General features: G+C 51.3%; 2 protein-coding genes across 6 annotated transcripts in view; both read left to right on the plus strand.

Annotated features, from left to right (window-relative positions):
- Window positions 1–10,661, plus strand: part of HSPA12A (heat shock protein family A (Hsp70) member 12A) — a 158,420-nt gene extending 147,759 nt beyond the window's left edge. For all 5 annotated transcript variants that reach the window (XM_045803224.2, XM_045803229.2, XM_045803228.2 and 2 more), the window contains 5 exons: window positions 755–841; window positions 1,416–1,520; window positions 2,395–2,653; window positions 5,511–5,614; window positions 6,511–10,661. In XM_045803224.2, coding sequence (XP_045659180.1) covers window positions 755–841; window positions 1,416–1,520; window positions 2,395–2,653; window positions 5,511–5,614; window positions 6,511–7,148 — 1,193 coding nt within the window. In that variant the 3' untranslated portion in view covers window positions 7,149–10,661. The remainder of the gene's footprint in view (window positions 1–754; window positions 842–1,415; window positions 1,521–2,394; window positions 2,654–5,510; window positions 5,615–6,510) is intronic.
- Window positions 10,662–11,997: 1,336 nt separating this feature from the next.
- Window positions 11,998–18,737, plus strand: SPMIP5 (sperm microtubule inner protein 5). The gene is made up of 6 exons (XM_045802842.2): window positions 11,998–12,097; window positions 13,513–13,578; window positions 15,963–16,181; window positions 17,534–17,720; window positions 18,218–18,318; window positions 18,440–18,737. Exons 2-6 carry the CDS (start codon window positions 13,524–13,526, stop codon window positions 18,583–18,585), a joined length of 708 nt encoding a protein of 235 aa, XP_045658798.2. The 5' UTR covers window positions 11,998–12,097; window positions 13,513–13,523; the 3' UTR covers window positions 18,586–18,737.
- Window positions 18,738–22,830: the final 4,093 nt, after the last annotated feature.

Consider the following 22,830-nt stretch of genomic DNA (forward strand, 5'->3'; position numbering starts at 1 on the left):
TGCAAGACTGAGTCGTGGGAACTGCAAACCCCTTAACCTCGTCTGACCTAGTTTCCTCCTCTGAACAGAAGGACGATGATTTGTGTCCTGTCTGCTTCCCAGGGCCGGTGGGCGGCCTGTGAGAGATGCAGTCGCCCCACGCAAAGCGTCACAGCCACTAAGTGGCCTGGGCCACAGCCATGTTTTTCCCCAGTTTCAGGAAAAAGGCAGCCAGGGCTTTGCTAGGTTCGGAGGGGCCGCCCTGTGGCTGAAGCGCCACCTTGTGGCTGAAGAGCATATTGGCCTCACTGGGGTTGGGAAAGGGCTCCAGTCCCCTTTATCCAGGATCCAGATTAGGAAAACATACCCGACATTCCTTGCATCAGACAGAGTTCCTTGAGGTGAAATTATTTAACCAAGTGCTCTGCAAGCTTCTTGGCAGATAAGTTCCTCCCCGGGACAGCAAAGCCAGGAATCTGGTCGATTTATTAACCCCTTCCCCCCAAAAACTGTCACCGGAGGAAGGGCTGCTCCTTCTCCAAGGCGAGTTTTCCAGCAGGGTGCAAGCCAGGCTACCGTGCAATGAAGAGATGGAGGCTGGTGGAAATGGTCTGGCTTTGGGTTTCCCAATGTCGTATTTATGTAATCATTTTGGTCGAGTATTGCTAAATGTTCTGTCCCTAACCCTCCTCATGCTGTTGCCTTCACTGACTGCAGATGACTGCCCGCTTTTTCATGCTTTCTTACCCGTCATTTTCTTTCTGTCGGCCACTAGCTAAGGAACACATACGGCGTAATCGGCAGAGCCGGACCTTTTTGGTGGAGAATGTCATAGGAGAAATCTGGTCCGAGCTGGAGGAAGGTAGCGTCCTTGAATGTCCTTTGCCCTTGCTGGATTTGTTCTGTGCTGCTGGCAAAAATGCATTCCTGTTGGCTCCTTTGGCGCTTGCAGAAAATGGTCAGAATCAGGTGGTTTTAAAGACCACCCACCCAAGCAGAGCTCTTTTGGAGCCATAATTTTGCATGTTCTAAAACCATACAGACTCTTTAGAAGAAAAGGAGGAATTGGAGCTCCCCAGTTCTGGAGTAAGTCTTGTGCTAAACAGCAGTTCATTTCATGGCGCTCGAAACCTTGGCAGGAAGTTGTCCGCTTCTACGTGCCAGGGACGCCGCAGCGTGTGACAGGCATGCTCCCGTCTTAAAGATCCACTCATCCGGGTTCTTTACCATCCATGCTAACCCGCCCTCCTGGGCAGACATTACTGCATTCTCTTCTGTCACGAATAACTTTGCTGTGCAGCTAATTTGCAAAACCATCGTGCTAATGAGAAGTGTTGATGGGTGTTGAGTTGGGTATGCCAAGTCGTCGCCCCCCAGCTTGTTTCAGGATGGGGCTGACAAGCGGTCTATGTAAAGGATGGCTGTCTTTGTCCCAGGTGACAAGTATGTGGTCGTGGACAGTGGCGGGGGCACCGTAGACCTGACTGTCCATCAGATACGGTTACCGGAAGGACACCTGAAAGAACTGTATAAAGCAACAGGTGAGCCCCTGCATGGCTGATTTTCTCATTCCTGAGCCGTTTCTCTCATGTCAGATTTCTCTTGGTACTTCCTTCTCTCGGTTGCCACCAGCACGGAGAGGGTTCCTGTGTGGAACTGGGGAACAAAAGGCAGTTAAATGTTCTTTAAAACACAAACCACCATAGCTTGGGTTTTGGCATGAAATGAGCCTGTTTCAGATCCTGGACAAGGGAATTTTTTTCCTGAAAGTTCTGGAAGGATCTGTTTGTCACCTGATTGTCACCTCTGATTTTGTGCTACGGTTAAGCTTTCTAGGGAGGTCTCGGAACACCTGGTCTTGGATCGAGGTTGCCAAAGCAGCAACAGGCTCTCTCCCTTGGTGGGAGTGGGATGATGAGTCATTAACAGATCACGGGGCCTAGGTGGGCCGGCTGATTTTCAGACCCTGTCCTTAGATTTCTTGGGTGGAAATACTGTGATGCTCCTACTTAGTTATATGTATCCATTTATGTAAAACGGCAGTGATTTTATGGGCACCTGGCTGGCTCAGTCGGTAGAGCGTGTGATGCCCCATCTCGGGGTTCAACCCCACGTTGGGTATAGAGATGACTTAAAAATAAAATCTTTAAAAAATAAATAAAATGTAACTGATTTTAAACAGCTTCTTGACAGGTGATTCTGTAGGAAAAAGTTTCTCCACCCGGAAGGAGAAGAACCTAAGGGTTTTCAAGCTTAAGGAAAAACTTAGAGCTGCGGTCTGTTTGCGAACTGGGTCTAAGTCGTGCTACTTGGTGTTTCAGAGAAGAACAGAGGGTAGGCTGTTTCTCAGAGTTTGGATTCAGTTTCTGGCAGTTTCGAACATGGCGGGGCGCTCTCCTTTTGTTCTTGACCCAGGTGGACCCTATGGATCCTTAGGAGTAGATTATGAATTTGAAAAACTTCTGTGTAAAATATTCGGAGAGGATTTTATCGAACAATTCAAAATCAAGCGTCCCGCGGCCTGGGTTGACTTAATGATTGCATTTGAGTCTCGTAAAAGGGCAGCTGCCCCGGACCGAACGAACCCACTGAACATCACCCTGCCCTTCTCCTTCATCGACTACTACAAGAAGTTCCGCGGGCACAGCGTGGAGCACGCCTTGAGGAAGAGCAAGTGAGTGGGACTTGCCAGTGGCTTAGGCTGTTCTGGAGGGTGGATCTTGTTGATGGGAGGGAAGAAGGGGGTGCGGACTCTGACTTCCAGTCCTACGGAGAAGCTGTGTGACCTGGGGCAAGTGACTCAACTTCTCTGGTCCTCAGTTTTGCATCTGGAAAGGGGAGACAACGGTTCCACTTACACCTCGAAGGGTTGTCATGAGGATGAAGTGAATTCATAGGTTAGGCACTGAGCACAATCGGGACCTAGAAAGTACTATTTTCGTGTTAGCTTTTATTATGTACTAATAATTATAAGCTTTGTGGAAGCAGGGAATTTTGTGTGTTTTGGCCTCTGCTGCATCCCCAGTATTTACAACAGTCCAGTACAGACATAGCAGGTGCTCAGTAAATATTTGTTGAACGAATCCTGTGGGATCCTGCGTTTCCTGCTACTCTGAGTCTCTTGGCCGTAGGCGAGTGTTTGTAGTTCAGCTTGTTGCAAAATGAACATTTGGAAGCTCTTTTAAAGCTGGATTCCAAAATTAATAGACAAAAATCATAAGTTTCTCAAAGTCTTTTTAGAGTGGAAAATTTCAAACATGTCCTGTGCAAAATGAACCTCCTTACTCAGCTTCAACAACTGTCAGTTCCCGGCCAACCTGAATCCTCGCGGACCCTCCCCCAAGCATCTCAAAGCAAATCTGACCATCAACTAATCCTTAAATATGTCCGTATGTATCTCTGAGGGGGATATATTTAAAATCATCACCCTGACACTATTATAACGATCACACTTAAAACGAGCAATTCTTCAATACCCTCAAATACCCAGTTGACATTAAAATTTCTCCCATTGTCTTATCATTTTTTTCTGTTTGCCTTAATACCCAAAAGATGGCTATCCATGGCAATTCTCTGATACGCCCCTACGTCCTATATAGGTTCGCCTTCTTGTTTTTTTCCTTACAGTGTTTTAGATGATAAAGCTGATTGTCCCAGAGCGTTTCCTCCAGTCTGGGATTTTGCTCATTGCACACCCACATAACATGTTAGGCCTCCTGGTATGTTGTACAAATTGGCAGATGGAGCTGGAGGTTTGGTGAGAGTTAAGTTGGAGTTTTTGGCAAGCCTGCTTCCTGGAGGGTAGTATTTCCCGTGGCTTCATGTCAGGCAGCACGCGCCGTTGCTTCTTTCGAGATGCTAGCCGCCATGGAGGGTTGTTGCCCACGTCCGTTATGCTAAGGGGTGGCCCCTTGGTGTCTCACTCCTGCGTTTGTTAGCTGGCCTGCTTCTGGAGAGCATGCTAGCAGTTCTTCTCCGTGGTTTGGTTGCCCTGAAGTACGGTTCATATAGGAAAGACATGCTTGGTTCTTCCCTTTCATTTATAAATTTTTTGTTAAAAAATATTGTTGATTTCCTAGCATTCTCCTGAGTGACAAATGCATTTTTTTTTCTTTTATGGGGACATAAGGGGAATACCATTATGACTTCATGGATTTAGGCGTATTTGATGTGTTTTAAACCATGGCAGTCGTAATCCTTTTTGCTAGTCAACATGCCCCATCTCGGCCAGTAGGAGCCTCTCCAGGTTGGCTCCTGAGTCCCGTTGATACGACGTGTTGGTCTGACTTCTGGTTAGAGAAGATGCTCCCGGCTCATCTTGTATCTTCCCCATCCCAGACCCACAATCGGCCATTTCTCTAAGAAGCCTGGGTTCTGTTTAAGGGAAACAAAGTAGAGACGATTTTAGGTTTTCTTGCCCTTGGAGCAGGGTCCGGGCTGGACTCGTACTAGGCTCATGTTGTCTGTCCACCAGCCCCCCACAGAGGTGCTTGCTCTGAGTTGAACCCTGGGTCCTGCTCACCCAGTTCTGGGGCCTGTCAGCTCTCCTTCTGGGGAGACTGGCCACAGCCAGCCACTGGGTCATTCCACACCGTCCCACACTGTCCTTTGGCCGAGGCCACAGAAAGACTGCCTGGTCAGGGAGCCCTGACAGCATCCAGAATGTGACGCTAGGAAGCAGCTGGTACGTGCTTTGCTTCAGGGACAGACACACCATTCACTTGGCCTCTTTGAACTTGGGAATGGGTGGGCACGTGCTGCAATAAACAGTCCCTGGCATTCCTTTAGTAACAGAAAGTGTCCAGAGTGTTTTCACAGACGTGGTATGTAACTTCGTCTTCACAACAACCCCTGTGAGGGAGGTAAGACACGTTGTATTATCCTTGATTTCCAGACAAGAGACTGGGGCTCAGAGAAAATGCAGCCCAACTTGCCCCAAAGTCCCACAGCCTCTGAGTGGCGGAGGCCATCCTGGAGCCCAGCAATCCTGACTCCCTGTCCAGTGCTCTTTCTGTCCCATGCCATTGCTTTGGATGCTCTGTGCCTTTGACAGAGAAAGGGGCATCCTGCTAGGGTTATGCTCCACACGGTCACGGGACAGGTGCCTGGAGGGCTGAAGGAAACACGCCTGAGCACCCAGGCTCGTAGCCTCAGGCAGCAGCACAGCGGACACATCATCTGAGCCTCTAATGAACACAAATAGCACTACTGCTCGATGAAAAAATGTGGTCATTCAAACAAAAAGACCCCTTTCATTCTTTCCCTACCCTTTTGCACTAGACTTTGGCTTCCACCCTCCCAAGGGAAGGCTGGCCACAGCGCAAAGCAAAGAGAAACAGAAGAGGCTGCGTCTTAGCTTTTGAGCACCTAAGGGTCCAGGTTCTGGCAGTTGAGGATGTTTCCAAGGACTTTCGAACCCTTCTGCTCCCTCCGGTGTGACGGGTCTTCTGCCAGGGCCCGTCTCTGCGCACAGAGCCTGGGTCTCGTTCACACACTCACTGCTTATTTCTCTCTGTGCCACATCCCCACAGTGTGGATTTTGTAAAGTGGTCCTCACAAGGGATGCTGAGGATGAGTCCAGATGCCATGAATGCTCTTTTTAAGCCCACCATCGACAGCATCATTGAGCACCTCCGTAAGTACCTGCCAGGGCTCGGCCCCTCGGTAGGGCAGAGCCAGGAACGGGGACTGATGTTTCTAGCATCACTAGCTAGTGCGTGTGAAGTCAGGTTGGCAGGGGCTCTGGGGCTGGGAGCCACAGGTCGGGGCCTGGGTACGTATGTGGGAGCTTTCTGGGCGTAGGCTCTCCAGATCCTTCCCCTCAGGTACTATAAGGCAGCCCAGAGCCTGTCTTCTCCTTGGCCTTGAATTTGACTTCAAAAGTCAGGATGCTGGGAGCTCTGCAGCATTATTCTCCTGGAGGGACAGGGCCTAGGGAGTGTGTAGTCTTTGCTTTCTCAGGGTGCGTTAGGAGCCATAATCTTGGCTGGGGAGGAGGAACAGTTCCATGGACCAGAGAAGGGTCTCCTTCGAGAGGGCAAACGATCTGGCCGTGCAGTTTCTGTGCTACCCCAGTGGCCCTCACTTGGGGACACGCAGTAGACTCACTGGGGACCTTGCTCAGTATCCCAGCCCCCATCCACTTCCCACCCCACACTGACCAAATCAGAACCCCTCTGCAAACCGAAGAACGGTGTTTAGAACAGCCTGCCTTGACTGACTTAACAGGCCCACGGGCTTGGAGAACGTGAGTCTGCATTTATGCCTAACAAATTACCACTTAAAACCGTCACCATCTAGCCGTGAACATGAGTTTCTACTTACCAGCAGCTTTGGTTTTCATTCCGGAGCATACTGGTGTGCAAACCCCTTTCTTTGAAAGACCAGCTCTACACAGACTCAACCAGCTCTGCCATGTCTGTCCGCCGGGGGCCCAGGGGTTTTGTCTGTTCCCCACGTTCTCGGGCCACCAGTCCCCCTTGGCGGCTGGCTTTTGGTGACAGAACGCTGTCCCCTCCTCTTCGTTTTCAGGGGACCTGTTTCAGAAGCCCGAGGTGTCCACTGTCAAGTTCCTCTTCCTGGTGGGGGGCTTTGCAGAGGCGCCCCTCCTGCAGCAGGCAGTGCAGGCGGCCTTCGGCGACAAGTGTCGCATCATCATCCCCCAGGACGTGGGCCTCACCATCCTCAAGGGCGCCGTCCTCTTCGGCCTGGACCCCGCGGTCATCAAGGTGCGCCGGTCGCCGCTCACCTACGGGGTGGGTGTGCTGAACCGCTACGTGGAGGGCAAGCACCCGCCCGAGAAGCTGCTGGTGAAGGACGGCACTCGCTGGTGCACCGACGTCTTCGATAAGTTCATCTCCGCCGACCAGTCGGTGGCCCTGGGGGAGCTGGTCAAGCGTAGCTACACCCCGGCCAAGCCTTCCCAGCTGGTCATCGTCATCAACATCTACAGCTCCGAGCACGACGACGTGAGCTTCATCACCGACCCGGGGGTGAAGAAGTGCGGCACGCTGCGCCTGGATCTCACGGGGACCAGCGGCACGGCCGTGCCCGCCCGGAGGGAGATCCAGACCCTCATGCAGTTCGGGGACACAGAGATCAAGGCCACGGCCGTCGACATAGCCACCTCAAAGAGCGTCAAGGTTGGGATTGACTTCTTAAATTACTAACAGGCCCACCCCCCGCCGCTGCCTGCCACCCCCCGCCCCCGGACTCCGCTCCCCTGCACCTGCTGACCTCAACCCTGACGGTTCTTTCTCTGTCCTTGACCCTCAGCATTGCCCACCGGAATTTCAGCAGGGAAGATGGGAACAAGTAGGGCTAGAAATAATTAGGGAGTTTTGAGGGCACACTGGAGTCAGAAAAACTGTGGGAAATGGAGATTGAGGTTTGGGAATAAGACATCTGAGGATCTTGGAAGAGCAGCTAGTTTTCATAGGTACCCAGGGGTGAAACAGCCACCCGACAAGGGATTCAGTCCATTTCTAGGCGGTGATTGAGCTTGTTTTGAATGGATCTCCGTGAGGATGCCCTATTGCTCTCTTTCCAGATTTGAAATGAGAGCTTTGAGCCGGGAGGAGATTCTTTATCTATTTGAGAGTTTTCTTTTTACGTTTTTTGGATGGCAGTCCATATAAAATGCCGTCCATCTGAAGTTAATTTCTTTTCATCATCGTGTGATTAAAAGTGGTGATGCAGCGGGAGCTGAGAGTGTGTTGTTCCGCCAGTGGGAGAGGCCTGCCCACGCTGGGCACTATTTTAGGTTCTCGTGATTTCAATTCTGAATAGGTTCAGTGAGGAGGCACTATGGCCCCAGCTAATCTACTAGGATTCGAGGGAGTGGGAGAGCGCACCCCTTCACTTTTCAGCAGGTGAAAGCTTGCTTCGATGGAATTATTTAGGCACTGCTGACTTATCCCAAATCGTATGCCGTGACATCATTCCCCGGATGCCAGATCCTGGTTTCTGAATTCATAAGTAATTCAAGTTAACCTTAGTGGGCTTCTGTGTGAGGACATGGTCGTGCAGTTTGCCTTGTTCATACCACCAAGCCCAGGAGTCTGGAACAGCCCCTCACCTTGACAAGCGTCCATATTTTAAATTTACTCCCTCCTCGCCCTCATCTCCCAAAGAGTTTTGGCCCCGCATTCCCACATTTCAAAAAGAATACATTGGTGATACATGGGTAGAGAATCTGTGCTATGAAATGTTTCACTAAAATCTTCAGTTTTTAGTGTCTCTAAAAGGAATTCGTAGATCTGTACTTGATGAATTCAGCCAGTTCTTTTCAAAGCTGGTCTGTGACTCCCCCTCCTGAGAACTGCCTGGGTGCCTCTTAAAAGCAGATTTCTGGATCCTATTCCTTTTACAAATTGAAGCTGAGTGGGGGGGGGGGGGCATTTGCATTTTCAGTAGACACCCACAGGGGGTACCATGGGAATCTGAGAACTCCTAACTTGAGGTTTTGTTGGAAGCAGAAGCGCACCCCAGTGCCTGCAGTCTACCTGTTTGGGGCTCCCTTAGGGAGAGGATTTTCAAGTGAAGAGCCGAGCCAGGGTCCCACACCCTGCCCTTTGTGAGTGGGCTCCACTGAGCTTGGGGGTGGTGCTTTTAGCCCTCACAGGAGTGGCCTGTAAAGGAGGAAGGTGGGGGGGTGGGGGAAAGGCACCCTAAGGACAGCTGAGGAACCAACTGGTGTGTCTGCTGGAACTCCTTCTTCGGATTTGAAATCCCTGGAGGCATGCATAATGAATGAGGGGAGGATGTGCTAAGGAACTCGCTCCAAAGGCAAGCTGGATTCACAAACCCGTTACCATAGCCGATATGCAGATTCGAAATAGCATTTCCTGTTTCATTTGAGCACGTCTTTCCACCCTGCCTGCTGCAGAATTCCCTGCCAGAATGTGAAACACGAGCAAACCGCTGACGTAGAGAATGCTAGGCGCGTACCTGAGCTCCGTAGCAGGACCGCGTGCCCAGGCACAGACGTGTGTTTGCTCGGGTTCTCTTGCTGCCTGCTCTGCTTCAAAAGCTAAATGTTCTGGGTCTTTCTTTGGTGTTGCCAGCTATACTTTGCAAATAAGACTTCTCAAGTGAGTTATAAGTAGTATGATTTTATGTACATACGATATTAGAATATTGTACAGAATCTTTATTTCTACAATGTGCTTTTCTTGTTAAAAAAAAAAAACAAAAGGAAAATGCTCTTTGATGACATTGCTGCCTTTAATCCCCCACGGCTTCATTTTTTAATTGCGCTTACTTATCGATTTGTACCCGATGCTAAGCTTATGGACTATGTATGCGAGACTGAGCAGGAGTCAGAGGTGCCGAGGCTCCGAACACCCTGGAAAAAAAAAAGGGGACAGCAGCCGGATCAACAGCTTCGTCAGACCTTGCTTCACTCGCATGCTTCCCAGAGTCTCACGGTTTATACTGAAAGGAGCATAATCATGTATCGATTCTCCTGTCCAGTCTCAGAGAGCTGAACATTCTGGTTCTATATGCCACGTGACTGTGCAGACAACCTACGAAAACTGTGTCCCTACAGGGTTGTCAGCTTCTTCTCATGGGGCAGAGCAGTCACTCTGACGGCCAAGTGTGGTCCGTGTGCGGTGTTGACAGTAGACAGGGTTCCAGCAAGGAATCGAGTGGTACACAAGTCCGGCTGTCCCACTCGATGAAGTGTAAGTGTGAGTAATTTAGTGAAGGTTTTTTGTTTTGTTTTGTTTTTAGCAAATGTAATACCTTTCCCACCTTGCACTGAGGATGTCTCCTTGTCTGATTTCTCTTTGGCGAGTTGGTTGAATTCTGCACTGTTGCCAAGCAGGTGATGGAGAGGGCTGAGAACCCCACTGGACTTTCTTCTGGTCCCGGAAATGCAGCCCCAATAGTCGAGCTTCTTAAAGGGAATCCCCCAATTCCATCCCTCCTCTCCCTCCTGCCCACAGAAATATTCTAGAATGAGAACACTGGATAAATACACTTGGACTCATTTTCTAATCTTAGGAAGTTTCTGAAATGCCTGTTGTCTTGACTGTTACTCACCTGTCCCTGGCATATTATCTGATGTTCACGTTTTGGAAGCAGAACTGCCAGAGGATCGCCTTTCTAACCGCCCTCTCTGTACCCAGCAGGCGTTAATAAATGCTGAATGACAGACAAGTCACAGACAGACAAGATAGCAAAGAGGAGGAGATATACAGGCTCTCGTGCAGAGTCGAAGATTGAGTCCAGGTTGAGGCTGGACTAAGATTGGGTCCAGATTGCAGAGCCTGCCCGCCCCCTAGGATGTTATTTAGATCAAGTGTAGCTTTTAGAGTCTAGGTCTGGTTAATTGCCAGGGTGGCAAAGAATCGCATGCGCTAATATAAACAGGAGTCCAAATGCATTATTAGTCGAAGATCGAACTTCACATTGTAGAGTTGAAGTAGCTGTGAGTAAGCTGCGTATTTATGCTGGGAAATGACGAAGCGGATGACTCGTATACAAGTCGTTGTCCGTTACATCACACCTCTCATCTGCTTGGATCATGGAACTTTATTCTAGAATATCAGCCATTGGGGTCTTGTTCACTACAAGATAAATTCACACTCCACAGAACTTTGCAGCTGTTCACAACTTGATGAGATTGTACCTGCAAATTCTGTCTGCACAGATGTCTAATAAAGCAAAACTCTGGATCTCGTGTGGCCCCAACTTTTTTTTCCCTATGAATTTGTGAGTGCAATTATGGCGCATCATTGCTGACTTCCCCCTCCGCCCCATCTCACTCAGATGGGGATTGACTTTCAGGTCTTTTCTTAAATGTTGCAAGCTTTTCTCAATTAGCTTTCATTCCAACAAGACGGGCTCCTTGGTTTGCTGGGAACCAAGGCTCCATCCGTGTTCATGAGCCCCTTTTCCCTCCAAGCTGGGGGGAGGGCAGATGCGCTGGGGCGGCCACTGATAACCCCACCACACCCAAGTGCAGGTGGTGGAAAACAGAGCAGAAGGGCCGGCCTGGTGCCCAGCCCTCCCCTCCTAGCCGGCACACCAGCCCGGCTGCTGCATCTAGAGCCTTGAGTTTGCTCCAGGCTCTCTGTCTGGCTCACCCTCCAGAGCTGGCCTAAGAAGCTTCCAGAGAGTCTGTCGTGGAGTCCTAAGGACACTGAGGGGGGTTCAAATGGGGCCTTCATCTGAAGTTCAGCTCCCAGGAAGTAGAAGCAGATAAGGCTGGGAGAGGCAGTGACACCAATCTATTGGAAAGTAGTGCCCTCTGGTGATCAGGTTTCAGCCCTTTGTAGGGACGGGCCCCCCCTGGGACTAGCAGTCTGGAAAGGCCCTCATTCCCGCTGTCTGGGTCCCTCAGTGGGCATCCTGGTTTCAATCCAGTGAGATGAAGGCTCGGGCCCCCTTTAGCTCCCATAAAATGAGGATGATTAGAAAGCAGTATGGCTGCACTCCCCTGGCACCCCCTCTTCGTTTTGCTGCATTGCCCCGTTTCTGTCCCCCTCCCTTTTTGAAGACAGAGGCCTAGGGGGGCAGGGGTGTGAGGGAAGTCACCACCCACACAGGCCTCTCCTTCCCTCCCAGGCTGCTTGCTGTAGCCTGCCAGTCCCCCACACCGGCCTGAATCCCGGGAGGAAGGCCGGTTGCCAACCCTTTTACCTCCCGCTCGGCCCCAGGCCGCCCAGCAGAAAAGGCAGCTCTGACCTAGATCCTCTCCGTAGCTCTCCCCCCAGTTCCAAAACCCAGGGGGCCCCAGCTGGGGAGACCATGTGCCGAGAACGAGATGGAGAACAGCTTCAGAGGCCAAGTATTTGTTGGACAAATCCCTGAACTTCACGCCTGGGGCCGACGCTGAGCTGGGGAGCAGGGGGAAGCGCCCCCACATCCACTCGAGTTGACCCAAGCCCCCGCCCCGGCCCGCGGGGCAGGCTCCCATCATGTGGGGGAGGGTGAGCAAGGGGGAGAGGCAGCGGGGCGGGTCCGGCCCCTCCTTTCCCCTCCCACCCCCCTCCCCCCAGGGCAGGGTGAGCGCACAAAGGCCAGGAGCGCTGGCGGAGGCGGGGAGGCCTGGAGGGCTGAGGGCCTGGACCGCTGGAGGCCTGGCTGGCAGCGACCCAGGCCTGCCCAGGTGAGAACGCGGGAGCGCGGCCGCCCCGGGAGACGAGGCGGGGGGGGGGGGGGGAGAGGAGGCAGGGGGGCGGGGGCTGTGGCGGAGCTTAGCGACCCCTCCGGGCCCCCACCCCCAGCACACCTCGTCTCCACGCTCCTCTCTCCTCTCGGATTCCACCTCCTTCAGGCAGCTGCCGGGGCTGCGACCCAGCCCCCTCCCCAGAGCCACGCCTTTGGATGACAGAATCTTGCCCTCAGAATTTAGATGTGGGGTTCGTTCATACCTCCTTGGATGGGAGAACGCTCAAACAAGTTACTTAGCCTCTCTGTGCTTTATTTTTCTCATCTATAAATGGGGGGCCCAAAGGGGAACCAACCCTTAGGGCGGCAGTGAGGATTTAACAGGAGCTCAGTCCCTGTCTGGGGAGTCAGAGCGAGCATTCTGTAAGTATCCGAGGGTGTTTAAAGTTCCCCCCCACTGCGGACTAAGCGCGGACCCCTCCCCTCCCCCCAGGACCACCCATCCTGGCTGTGAAGGCCTCACTTTTGAGGGATGACCTGGCCCGCAGCGAAGCATTTGGCAGCCTCAACAGAGGCCCAGATGCAGGACCCCGCCCTCAGCGAGACCCAGAAACCATCCTGGGGGGGGGGGGGAAGGGGTCTGGCTGGGGAGGCAGCAGCCACATAAACCCATGCGGTGGTGATCCACCCCCCCTACTCCCCCCACCTCACCCATCTTGGACTCCAGGCCAGCCTTTGGGGACGTCCCGGACGTCCCGGCCCTTCCAGCCGGAACTTTCTCTAATTCTTCTTTGCGGGGCTGCCCTGTGTCCTGTATGGTGTTCAGCAGCACCCTCGGCCTCCCACTCACTAGATACGAGCAGCACCCCATTCCCCAGTTGTGAAGACCAAAAATGTCCCCAGACACTGCCCCCTGTCCTAGGGGTGATGGGGGCTGGGGTCAGCAGACATCCCTGGTGCGCCCCTTTCCCCCTGGAGAAAGAAAGGCTCTGGGGGTGGGAGTGCTTCATCTCTCCCCTCTTCTGAGGTTCAGGGGCTTCCCAGGGGGGCTTCTGGGTCCCGCTCAGCTTTATATTCCTAACCTCCTCACAGTCGTGGGCCACAGTGTGGTTCACGCTTGCTGGCGGGCGGGCTGGAAGGTTGGGTGGATGAAGGAGGTCCCAGGAGGGGAGACGCTCATGGATGGGGATCTGCGCCCCGTATCTAAGTTCACGTACAAGGCGAACGCCCCTTGTTTTTATAACTGACGCCAACTATGTCTGCCGGTTCTGCGTTAAGACGGCGGTGCTGCCTCTCTGTCCCAGACCCCTAGGGGGGTCCTTCTACCCCTAAGGCCTCTAACACATGCACCATGAGTTCTGAGGCAGGGACATTTGATGAGATCATTTCATTCCCTCTTCCCTTCATTAACAGCGAGCGAAACCATGGAGTCTTCCAAGACCTTCATGAGACATCTGCCAGTCACACCAGGCTACAGTGGTAAGTGGTGATGTGCTCTGAGGACGTGCCTGGCAGGAGAACCGTGGTCCCGGTCACTGTCCCTGCCTTGGTCCACTGTCCATGTCTTTCTGGCCGGCTGGGCCAGTGCAGGCACTTCAGCTGTTGCAGCCAGTTGTCGAAAGCACTCCCTTGCTGACGATGGCTGATAACTGAGTTCCGAGGAGTGGAGAGCTATACCTTAGGCCAGATCTCGCAGCACGTGCCCGGTAGGCAGGAAGCACTTAATGTGTATTCATTGTATTGGGGCCAAGATAGGCACAATGCTGTGGGGATAGACACAATGAATAAGCCGAGGCCCTGTCCTTTTTCCCAAGTCGAGCTTTCCCAAGTCTCGCACTAGGGCTGTTCGTAGGGTCCCATTCCTTCCGGGGTTCCTTAGAGGGAGAGTGATTGTGTGCCCTGGTTTGTCTGGAATGGCCCCAGTGTTAGCACTGAAAGTCCTCAGTCCCAGGAAACCCCTAAGTCCTTGGCAAACACGGACAGTTGGTCACCCTAAAGGTTCTCCTCCTTGGGCTCCTGGGCTACTGAGAACTTACTGAGTCACATCCCTGTGACAAATCAGGTGGTCCTCAAGGGCCCTCAGCTCTCACACAAGGTGTTCATAGGAGAGGAGATGCAAGATTCCAAGGTCTCTCAGCCTCACCCTGGTCCTACCGGCGGGGTAAGAGAACAGGCTTTGAGTTCTTACCAAAGCGAGGTGTCAGTCCCTCCTCCTCCAAGGTGTATGTGATTGTAAGAGCTGCTTACTCTCTGCGGTAAGTAAAAATGTCTATTAAATGGGTGTATTAGTTTCCTAGGGCTGCCTTGTAAAACAACGGAAGTTTGTTCTCTCACAGCTCTGGTGGCAAGCAGTCTGAAATCCAGGTGTCGCTAGGGCCATGCACTCTCCGAAGCCTCTAGAGGAGGGTCCTTCCTGGTCTTTTCCAGTTTCTCGTGGCCTCAGCTGTTCCGTGGCTTGTGGCCGCATGGTTCCAAACCCTGCGCCTGCCTTCACACGGCCCTTCACGCGGCCTTCTGCCCTGCACCTCTGTGTCCCTTTCTCAGATCCCCCTCTCCCTTTTCTTATAACGGAGTGCTTTCAACAAGGGTCCTCTAAAGCGTAAGTGCCTGTCCTGGCCCAGCCAGCTGGCCAGACGTAGACAGTGGACCAGGGATTTAGGGCCCATCCCCAGTCAAGGATAATCTCGTTCCCAAATCCTTAATGACGTCTGCAAAGACCCTATTTCCAGGTAAGGTCACATTCACGGGTCCCAGGGGTTAGGACTTGGACATATCTACTCGGGAGACACAATTTCAACCCTCTATACGGGATAACGACAGGTTTCTCCTCAGATCGCCCCGGCCCTTAGTAAGAAGCGAAGATCGCGAGAATTCCTCAGCACGTATACATATATACGATTACGTAAAATCTGTCCAGGCCCCAGTAGGTCCTGGGGGCAGGCCCCCTCGGTTTCTATGGTCTCCCCCCTACGCACACAACACTGGAGTATCTTTTAATTGCCCTAGGGTTGAGGAGCCTGGCTGGTGGGTGGAGGACTTCGAGAACAGTCTAGTAATTAGATGCTTCTTGCAGAGTGTGGGAGGCAGGGTTGTAGCTTTTGACTCGGAAATCAGGGTTCCTTTAGGGTTACAGGCAAAACGTTGGGCTTCAGTAATGAGCGAGAGGTATTTATTTATTTATTTATTTAGCCATTGAAAACCAAGTTCTTAACCAGTTTTTCCTCAATTTGTTCTTTCAAAAAAATGGTTTTATTGTGACAATAGTGTAGGCCCTGGGATTCAGCCTCCAGTTTAAATAAATACTTGTGTTTTACCCATACTAATTGTAATGATTATATGTTATTTTGTGGGAAATGGTAAAAAATTGTTCTAGGGGGTGGGCCTCACAGATAATGAATTTACCTTTTTTGTGTAATAGGTCTCAGCTTTTAATAAGCCCGCAATTTCCCGATGGTCTGACAAAAAAAGATCCCAAATTGCATTTGGGAAGTGTCAAGGAAAATAAGCTTTCTCTCTAAAAAGATGAATAATTTCAATTACTTCTCAGACTATCATTTTGGCCCATTAAATGCTTTCCCCATTTGCTGTTCAGACTGACATCAGGGGCTTTGCTATCAAAGAATATTACTGTCATCGTCTTTGTTGAAATGGGCCTTGCCTCCCCAGCTCCAAGGTCATTTTTTTGTGTGGCCTTGGGAGGGCCCAGTGCAGTGCAAACAACAGCCCTGCTTGTATTAATGGCCTTTGGAAAAATGCAGTGTTGTCGGCCAAGGAAGAAATGCCAGGGAGTGGGCTGAGGTCCTCGGGAGCTTCTGTAGCTTCCGACGGCCTCGCTGAGGGCTGCGATTCGTCGGCTCTTGCAGGCTTCGTGCCCTACCTTAGCTGCCAGCAAGCCACCAGCAAGGACAGCATGTCCCACTGTCTGAAGATCTTCCAGGAGAGCACAGAGCGCTATAAAAACCAGATGGAGGAATTTCGCTGCTCGGTGGCCGCTGCCCGGAGGCTGAAGCCCGTCTGCTCCGAGGAGACCGTCCTGCGGGCGCTGTACCAGTACGATCGACAGTACCACCCCCTGAGTCTGGGTACCGGCCCCCCGGAAACCAGTCCCCTTCTCCTGGGGCCCAAGTGCAGGGTCCCAGCAGGCCCCCTGAGCCGCCCCAGGGAGTGTGACTGCAATCCAGTTCCGAATCCCCAGATGGTGTGGTGCCAGGCGGAAAGGCTTAGTTTCATACAATGAGAAAGAAGCATCTTCTGGGGGAGAGAGGGACACGGTCCTGGTCAGGCCAGAGCGTGCTGCGAAAGGAGACCACCTTCCCCCTGCAGGTGGCCATGAACGTTCAGACCGCACCTGCCATCTCAGTATGTACGCTTTGGGGGTGCTCTCTCTGTGCCAGGCACCATTATTTCACGAGGCCGATACTATTATTCCCATTTTAGAGATGGGGGCAGTGAGTCTGCAGATGGAGTGGCCCTTGTCTGAGGTCAGACCTCAGCTGGAACCCAGCTCTGGCAGGCACGGAATAATAACCACAGTGACAATGACAAGAACAACTGACGATGTGATTCTCTAAGGCTAATCAGCACGGTGATTTGCCCCGGACCATTTTTAAGGTCTAAAGGCCTATAGGCAAAGTAATGGACTCTAGAACTGTCTGTATAATCATGACTGTACCTGTCTGGGCCGGCTAACTCCCACATTTATTGGGCTTTAACATTTTCCGAGCCGTAATATAGAACATCTGCCTAAGAGTCTGAGATTCAGCCCAGCCCTGCGACTGTTTGCTGTGTGACCTAGGACACATGGCTTCCCCTCTCTGGGCTAGATGCTCCCCACTGCGCCTTCCGGCTCTGAGATTCTGGGACTCGGTGGCCGAATTCTGTTCTGACAGCCACTGGAGGAGGCGATCGGGCAGCAACCCTCCATCTCACCGGTGGGAAGTTGCACCAGGTCAGCCAGCCAGAGTCGTTCACGTTCACGACCTGGAGGCAGAGTCCGGGTGCTGAGTCTGGTGTGCCTTCTTCTGACCTGCATGCTTCTCCGGCTTCCTTTCTCCTGTGAAGCTTGGATCTGTTCAAGAGAAAGACCTTGACACTCAGACGCAGGTTTGAAGCCTGGCCCTACCTCTTCCTTGCCGTGTGACCTTGGCCAAGGCTCTCTTAACCTCTTTAAGGTCTCAGTGTCCTGTTGCGTAGGGTGGAGGTGATGATGGTGTCAGCCTGTCACAGTGCGGGAGAGCAGAAACCAGAGGGTATTTGGAAAGCCCCTACCAAGGTGCCCGGCACACAGAATCAGCCCACCAGGCACAGCTGCTCTTAGGGCTTCTAGAGGCCTAGGGGTTCACCGGGGTAATGGTTGGGGTGCCAGCTACCTTCGGGAGCACTGCCCACTCTGTGGTCTCTCAAAGCCCTCAGGAAGCACGGTATCTTTTTACAGAATGCAAAAACATGAAGAAACCTCTCCAGGAGCCCCCCATCCCTGGCTGGGCTGGCTACCTCCCGAGAGCCAGGGTCACCGAACTCGGCTGCGCCACGCGGTATACTGTCATGGCCAGAAACTGCTACAGGGACTTCCTGGGCATCACGGAGCAGGCCAGGAGAGCGCACCTGAAGCCGTTTGAGGAGTAAGTCCGGCGTGCGGGGCAGCCGCAGGTGACGAGAACCAGGGCCGGAGCAGATGACGGGCCAGGGGGTTCGCAGACGCCGCATCCCAGCTCTAGGGCTGCTTTTGTGTCTGGTTTGTTGTACAGAAGGGGCCTTGTTGGTAATAGCAGGGCCTTCACTCCCCACCCACCACTCCCCACCCCACCCAGCATTCTCCAGAAGCCCCGATTGTGATCTTTGCTCGTTGGCAGGGAGAGGCGGCGAGTAAAAACCCACAGGGCCACCTGTCCTGGCGGCAACCTCAAGGCACTGAGGGAGGGGCGTGGTAGGGCACTGCGGAGGGCGGCTCTTTGGCCTCCATTTTCCCTTTAGCAAAATGGAGATATGATAACCCTTTAAGTTTAGGATAAATCGTCAGGATTAGAAAGAAACCCCCTGTGCTCACCCAGGACCTACATAGATTATATTTCTTCTCTTTATTATTAAAAAGAGTAAGTCTATGACTTTTGTTCTTTAGACTATATGGAGACAGGGCCACACAACCTTCTTCTGCCGCTTCCCCAAAAGTGTTGCAGCATGAAGGGCCGCTGCCCAAACATCCGGATTTTTCTATCCCAGGTAAGGGAGTACTCTTTCTTTCTTTCTCACTACTTTTAAAAAAGGGGTGAAATGTTTGCAGGAGCCTCTCTGCTTAGCTGCGCCATTGGCCTACAGCTGGTCAGGATGGTTTCTCTTCCAGGTGGTAGCTGTCTTGCCCATGGAAGACCCCTGACAGAGGACCCCAGACCTCCAGTGACGTGTGGCTGTGCCCAAAGGACAAATATGTCATGCAACAGGAAGATTTATCTCGAGCCACTGTCCTCAGCGAGGTATGCAGAAAGCTGATGCAGACAGCCCCCCAGGGAGAGGTGAACTTAAAGGGGGACTCAGAAGCTCACCATTCCTGCATGAGAACCAGCCCTTCCCCCACACCCACCAGGCACTAGAGAAATTTCAAAACCTAAGAATCCTTTCAACTGCCACCTGCACCCTGTCTGTTTGGCAATGGCATGTCATTAATGATAAAGACCTTTTATTGTCGTGTGGGAATAAAGAGGATACTTCTCAGCATGCTGAAGGTTTCTACGGTGGGGGGTGGTTTCTAGGTTATGTTGACCTTGAGAAGAGGCAGGGTGAGGCCCACCTCTTCCTTACCTTGAGGTAACATTGTGTCCCTGGATCAGGCTCTTTTGGAAGCCTCAGCCCGGCCCTCTGACCAGCAGTCCCTGTCAGCCATCTTGGGGCCTGACGTGGCCATTCCCAACACTGGCCCGGGCGCCATGCCCACCCAACCCTGCTGTTTCAGAATCTCACTCCTCAGGACTAGCAGACATGAGATGTATTTGTTTCATGGGCTGCTGTAACAGACTGGATGCCATAAGACAACAGAAGTGTATTGCCTCACGGTTCTTGAAGCTAGAAATCCAAATTCAAGGTATTAATAGGGCCCCGCTTCCTCTGAAACCTTGAGGGAGAACCCTTCCTTGCCTCTTTCCAGCTCCTGGTGGTTTGCTGGCAATCCTTGGCTTTCCTTGTGCATAACCACAATCTGTCTTTATGGTCACGTGGCATCCCGTCTGTGTCTCTGTGTCTTCACATGGCTGTCTTCTTACAAGGATGCCAGTCACCCTGGATTAGGGCCCACCCTTTTCCAGGATGTGCTTGTCTAAACTTAGCTAATTGTACCTGCAATGAGCGTCTTTCCAGAGAAGTCCTAGTCTGAGGTACTGGGGTTAGGACTTCAACATAGCATTTGGTGGGGACACAATTTGGCCCATAGCACTGGCTAATGCTTGTTGCCACTAACAGACACTCTCTCTGACCGCGCTCTGCATCCGCTGGCCCTCAGAAGACATCAAATGCCGCTGCTGGAGCAGAGAGACCATTGCAGGCGTCAAAAGGCTCAAAAATGGGCAGAGCCGAAACAATACAGCAACTCAACTCCCGAGAGTCTTGCCCAGCGAGGGAATTTTCACCAGGGTTCCCTGGGCAGAAAAGTCAGGTGTCAAACCTTTAACTCTGATGAGTATAAAAAACTTTGATGAGAAAAAAGTGACCTATTTGTATTTACGAACCTCCAAGTGTGATTTAGTATTCCCTTCATTTACGCAACAAACCACAGCCATACCTGTCACTTTGGCCTAATAGAAGCCACAGGTGCATCCGTATCACGACATTTGTTGCACACAGCTTAACGTCACGTTAGCATCGATCACTACTTAAAACTACGTAGTTATTAGAGCTACTGTATCTGCCCGCTAACGTACTGCTTCTCAATCTATGTATAAAGAAACACATGGTTAGTTTGCAAAACTGTCCTATTTAATACTCTAATCATATTTCAATATAAATTGTTTCCCTTGTAACATCATGTATTTTGCTTTCTGCATTTAAAAACATTTACTGTGAGAAGAGGCCCGCATATTTCACCAGACAGCCAGAGGGGCCCTGACCCAGATACGTTTCCTCGTCCAGGGAAACAGCGAGGGATGTGTGTCCAGGGTGACTCATACAGAACAAAGCAGCAACCCAAACCCCACAGGACCTGGGATTATGGTCTATCCCATTACCAAACAATAATGTGATAGAAGAATAATTGTTATGCACAAATTTTTATAATATAAGACATGAAAAACAGACCATAAAACTGTGCAATAACAGCAAACCCATGTGTGTACACACACACACACACACACACACACACACAATGATCCTGTTTCTCATTTTTTTTTTTAAGATTTTATTTATTTATTTGACAGAGATAGAGACAGCCAGCGAGAGAGGGAACACAAGCAGGGGGAGTGGGAGAGGAAGAAGCAGGCTCACAGTGGAGGAGCCTGATGTGGGGCTCGATCCCATAACGCTGGGATCACGCCCTGAGCCGAAGGCAGACGCTCAACCGCTGTGCCACCCAGGCGCCCCAATGTTTCTCATTTTTTAAACAGTGGGGGGGAGGGGACAGGACGTGAGCCCATAATGCTACCAGTGGTTATTTGGATGGTGGTATATCATTAGTTATTTTTATTTTCTTGTTTGAGTGCTCTCCAATTCTCCACAGCCTACAGGTATTGTTTTCATAATCACGACAAAAACGTTACTTTAAAAAAATCTTTATTTTAGATATTTTAATCTTCTTGAGATTGTATGTTTAGAGGAAGAAAGCCACGTCTCAGTAGAAGGTAGCTGGCATCTTGTTCAAAGGGCTGGGACAAACCTCAATGAATATAGTTTAGATTTTTTCCAACTTTGTTAAAACCCTGGGAGAATGACTCCCCCGCCCCTGCCCCTCCCCCGCCTCCATCCGGAAGGAAAGCAGGAGATAGATGGGTCCCCTGCCTGGGGCAGGTGGTCCAGCCTGCCACAGCTCCGCTGGCCCCTCAGAAATGAGGGAGGCAGAAGCCGTTTCTGCCTGGCCACCTCTCCCAGACTCACAGACTTTGTAGATGACTGCTGTGGACTCAAGGTTATTGAGCTCTTTGCCCGTGAAATTAAGGGGTGCCAGGATTGAAGCGAGTCCTTACAAGGAGCTCTCATCTTGATCTTATCCACGGGACCCTATCACGCATCGGTGTTGAAGTCGCCGACTAAATCGGTTGGTACAGCCTTTGAAAATTGGCTTGAACTGTAAAACAAAAGCAAAACCCAGCAACCGGGTGACATGGGTAACAAAACTGAATAACAGCGATTAAAAATGGTTTTGTAGTATCTAATTCTTCTACGACTTCGTGATTAAGATCACCAAGTTCAAGGCGCAGGTCTGTAACTCCTTTTGTGGAAGCGGCCCCCCACTGTAATTCTTTTCCTTCATCTTCACCCTCGCGGTTTCTCCCTAGCCTGTAATTTCTGGAGCGTCGTCTGTCGGGGGAGGCAGAGAGGTGATTTTACCGCGGAGCACATTATCATTATTAGCACAAGCTGCATCCGTAATGAGCTCATTCTTGCCACTAAAAACAATTCCATTACCTGATAAGACAAATGTCCCTGGGTCTGGAGACGTGAAGAAACTGAGGGTGAGGGTTTGTGCGTTTGCTTATGACAACGGGGCCTTTTATCGGGGTAGTTTGGCTTCCCTAGCATTGGAGTGCTCTTTTGCGGTCACTTCTTTATCTTCCTGTTCGAGAATCCCCCAGAGGCGGGCTGTTGGGAGGTGATGTCCAGTTGCTTGTCCTTATTCCCCATCCCATAGAGTAGTGATGGGCTGGCTCTAACCAGGATTTCAATCACCGCTTTAACTCTGTGTTTTACTGGCTGTGTGACTCTGGATGCTTTCCTTAACCTCTCTGAGCCTCAACTTCCTACTTTGTAAGATGCAGATAACAAAACAGCCCACTCAGGAGCCCAGCTGGTTATAAGAATAGAGAGATTAGGTGGGTAAATCTGGCCCACACGTGCTCAGGAAATATTCTTATTGTCAATTACCACTGGGGCAAAGGGACCCGGGAACCTCGCCGACATGGGTTGGGGATGGGGGTGTTATGTCTCCGAGCTCGCACGGTGAATTACAAACAGAAAACGGTTCAGAACCCAGGGTTCCTGGCCACTAATGAAGTGCTCTTCACCGCTGTACGTTTCTTCCAAGGATTCTACCCCAGGAGGGGGGCAGATCAGGCATCACTGACCAATAATAAAACCAGCAGCAGCTGCTAATGTGTTTGCTTATGTCAGGCTCTGGCCTAAGTCCTTTACCTGGAATAGCTTACTTAGTATTCTTTATTATAAACATTTTCATCTTATGGATAGATAAACTGAGGCACTTTGCTCAGGGTCACACAGTAAATGGCAGAGCCCGAACTGGAACCCAGGCGGTCTGAGTCCAGAGTCTGCACACTTAGAGCCTTCATGCCACACAGCCATGTCGTATGATCCTCTGTCATTGTGTCATTGTGACCATTGTCACAACACGAACTACTGCTCCACGAGCTGTTGGGTCAATTCAGAGAGAAAAGAGATGGCAGGATTAATGAGAAACCCGAAAGTATATTAAAGGCGACCAAGTTGGTATAATGGGGTTCAGGAGGTCGAGAGCCGGGTTCTGGGGGGGCTCACATCTGTTTGTACCATGTGACTGCTGTGTGATCTGGCGTGAGAGAC

Source organism: Ursus americanus, chromosome 6 (assembly GCF_024610735.1).
Source record: "Ursus americanus isolate L20-20 chromosome 6, mUrsAme1.1.p, whole genome shotgun sequence".
NCBI classification, from domain to species: domain Eukaryota; kingdom Metazoa; phylum Chordata; class Mammalia; order Carnivora; family Ursidae; genus Ursus; species Ursus americanus.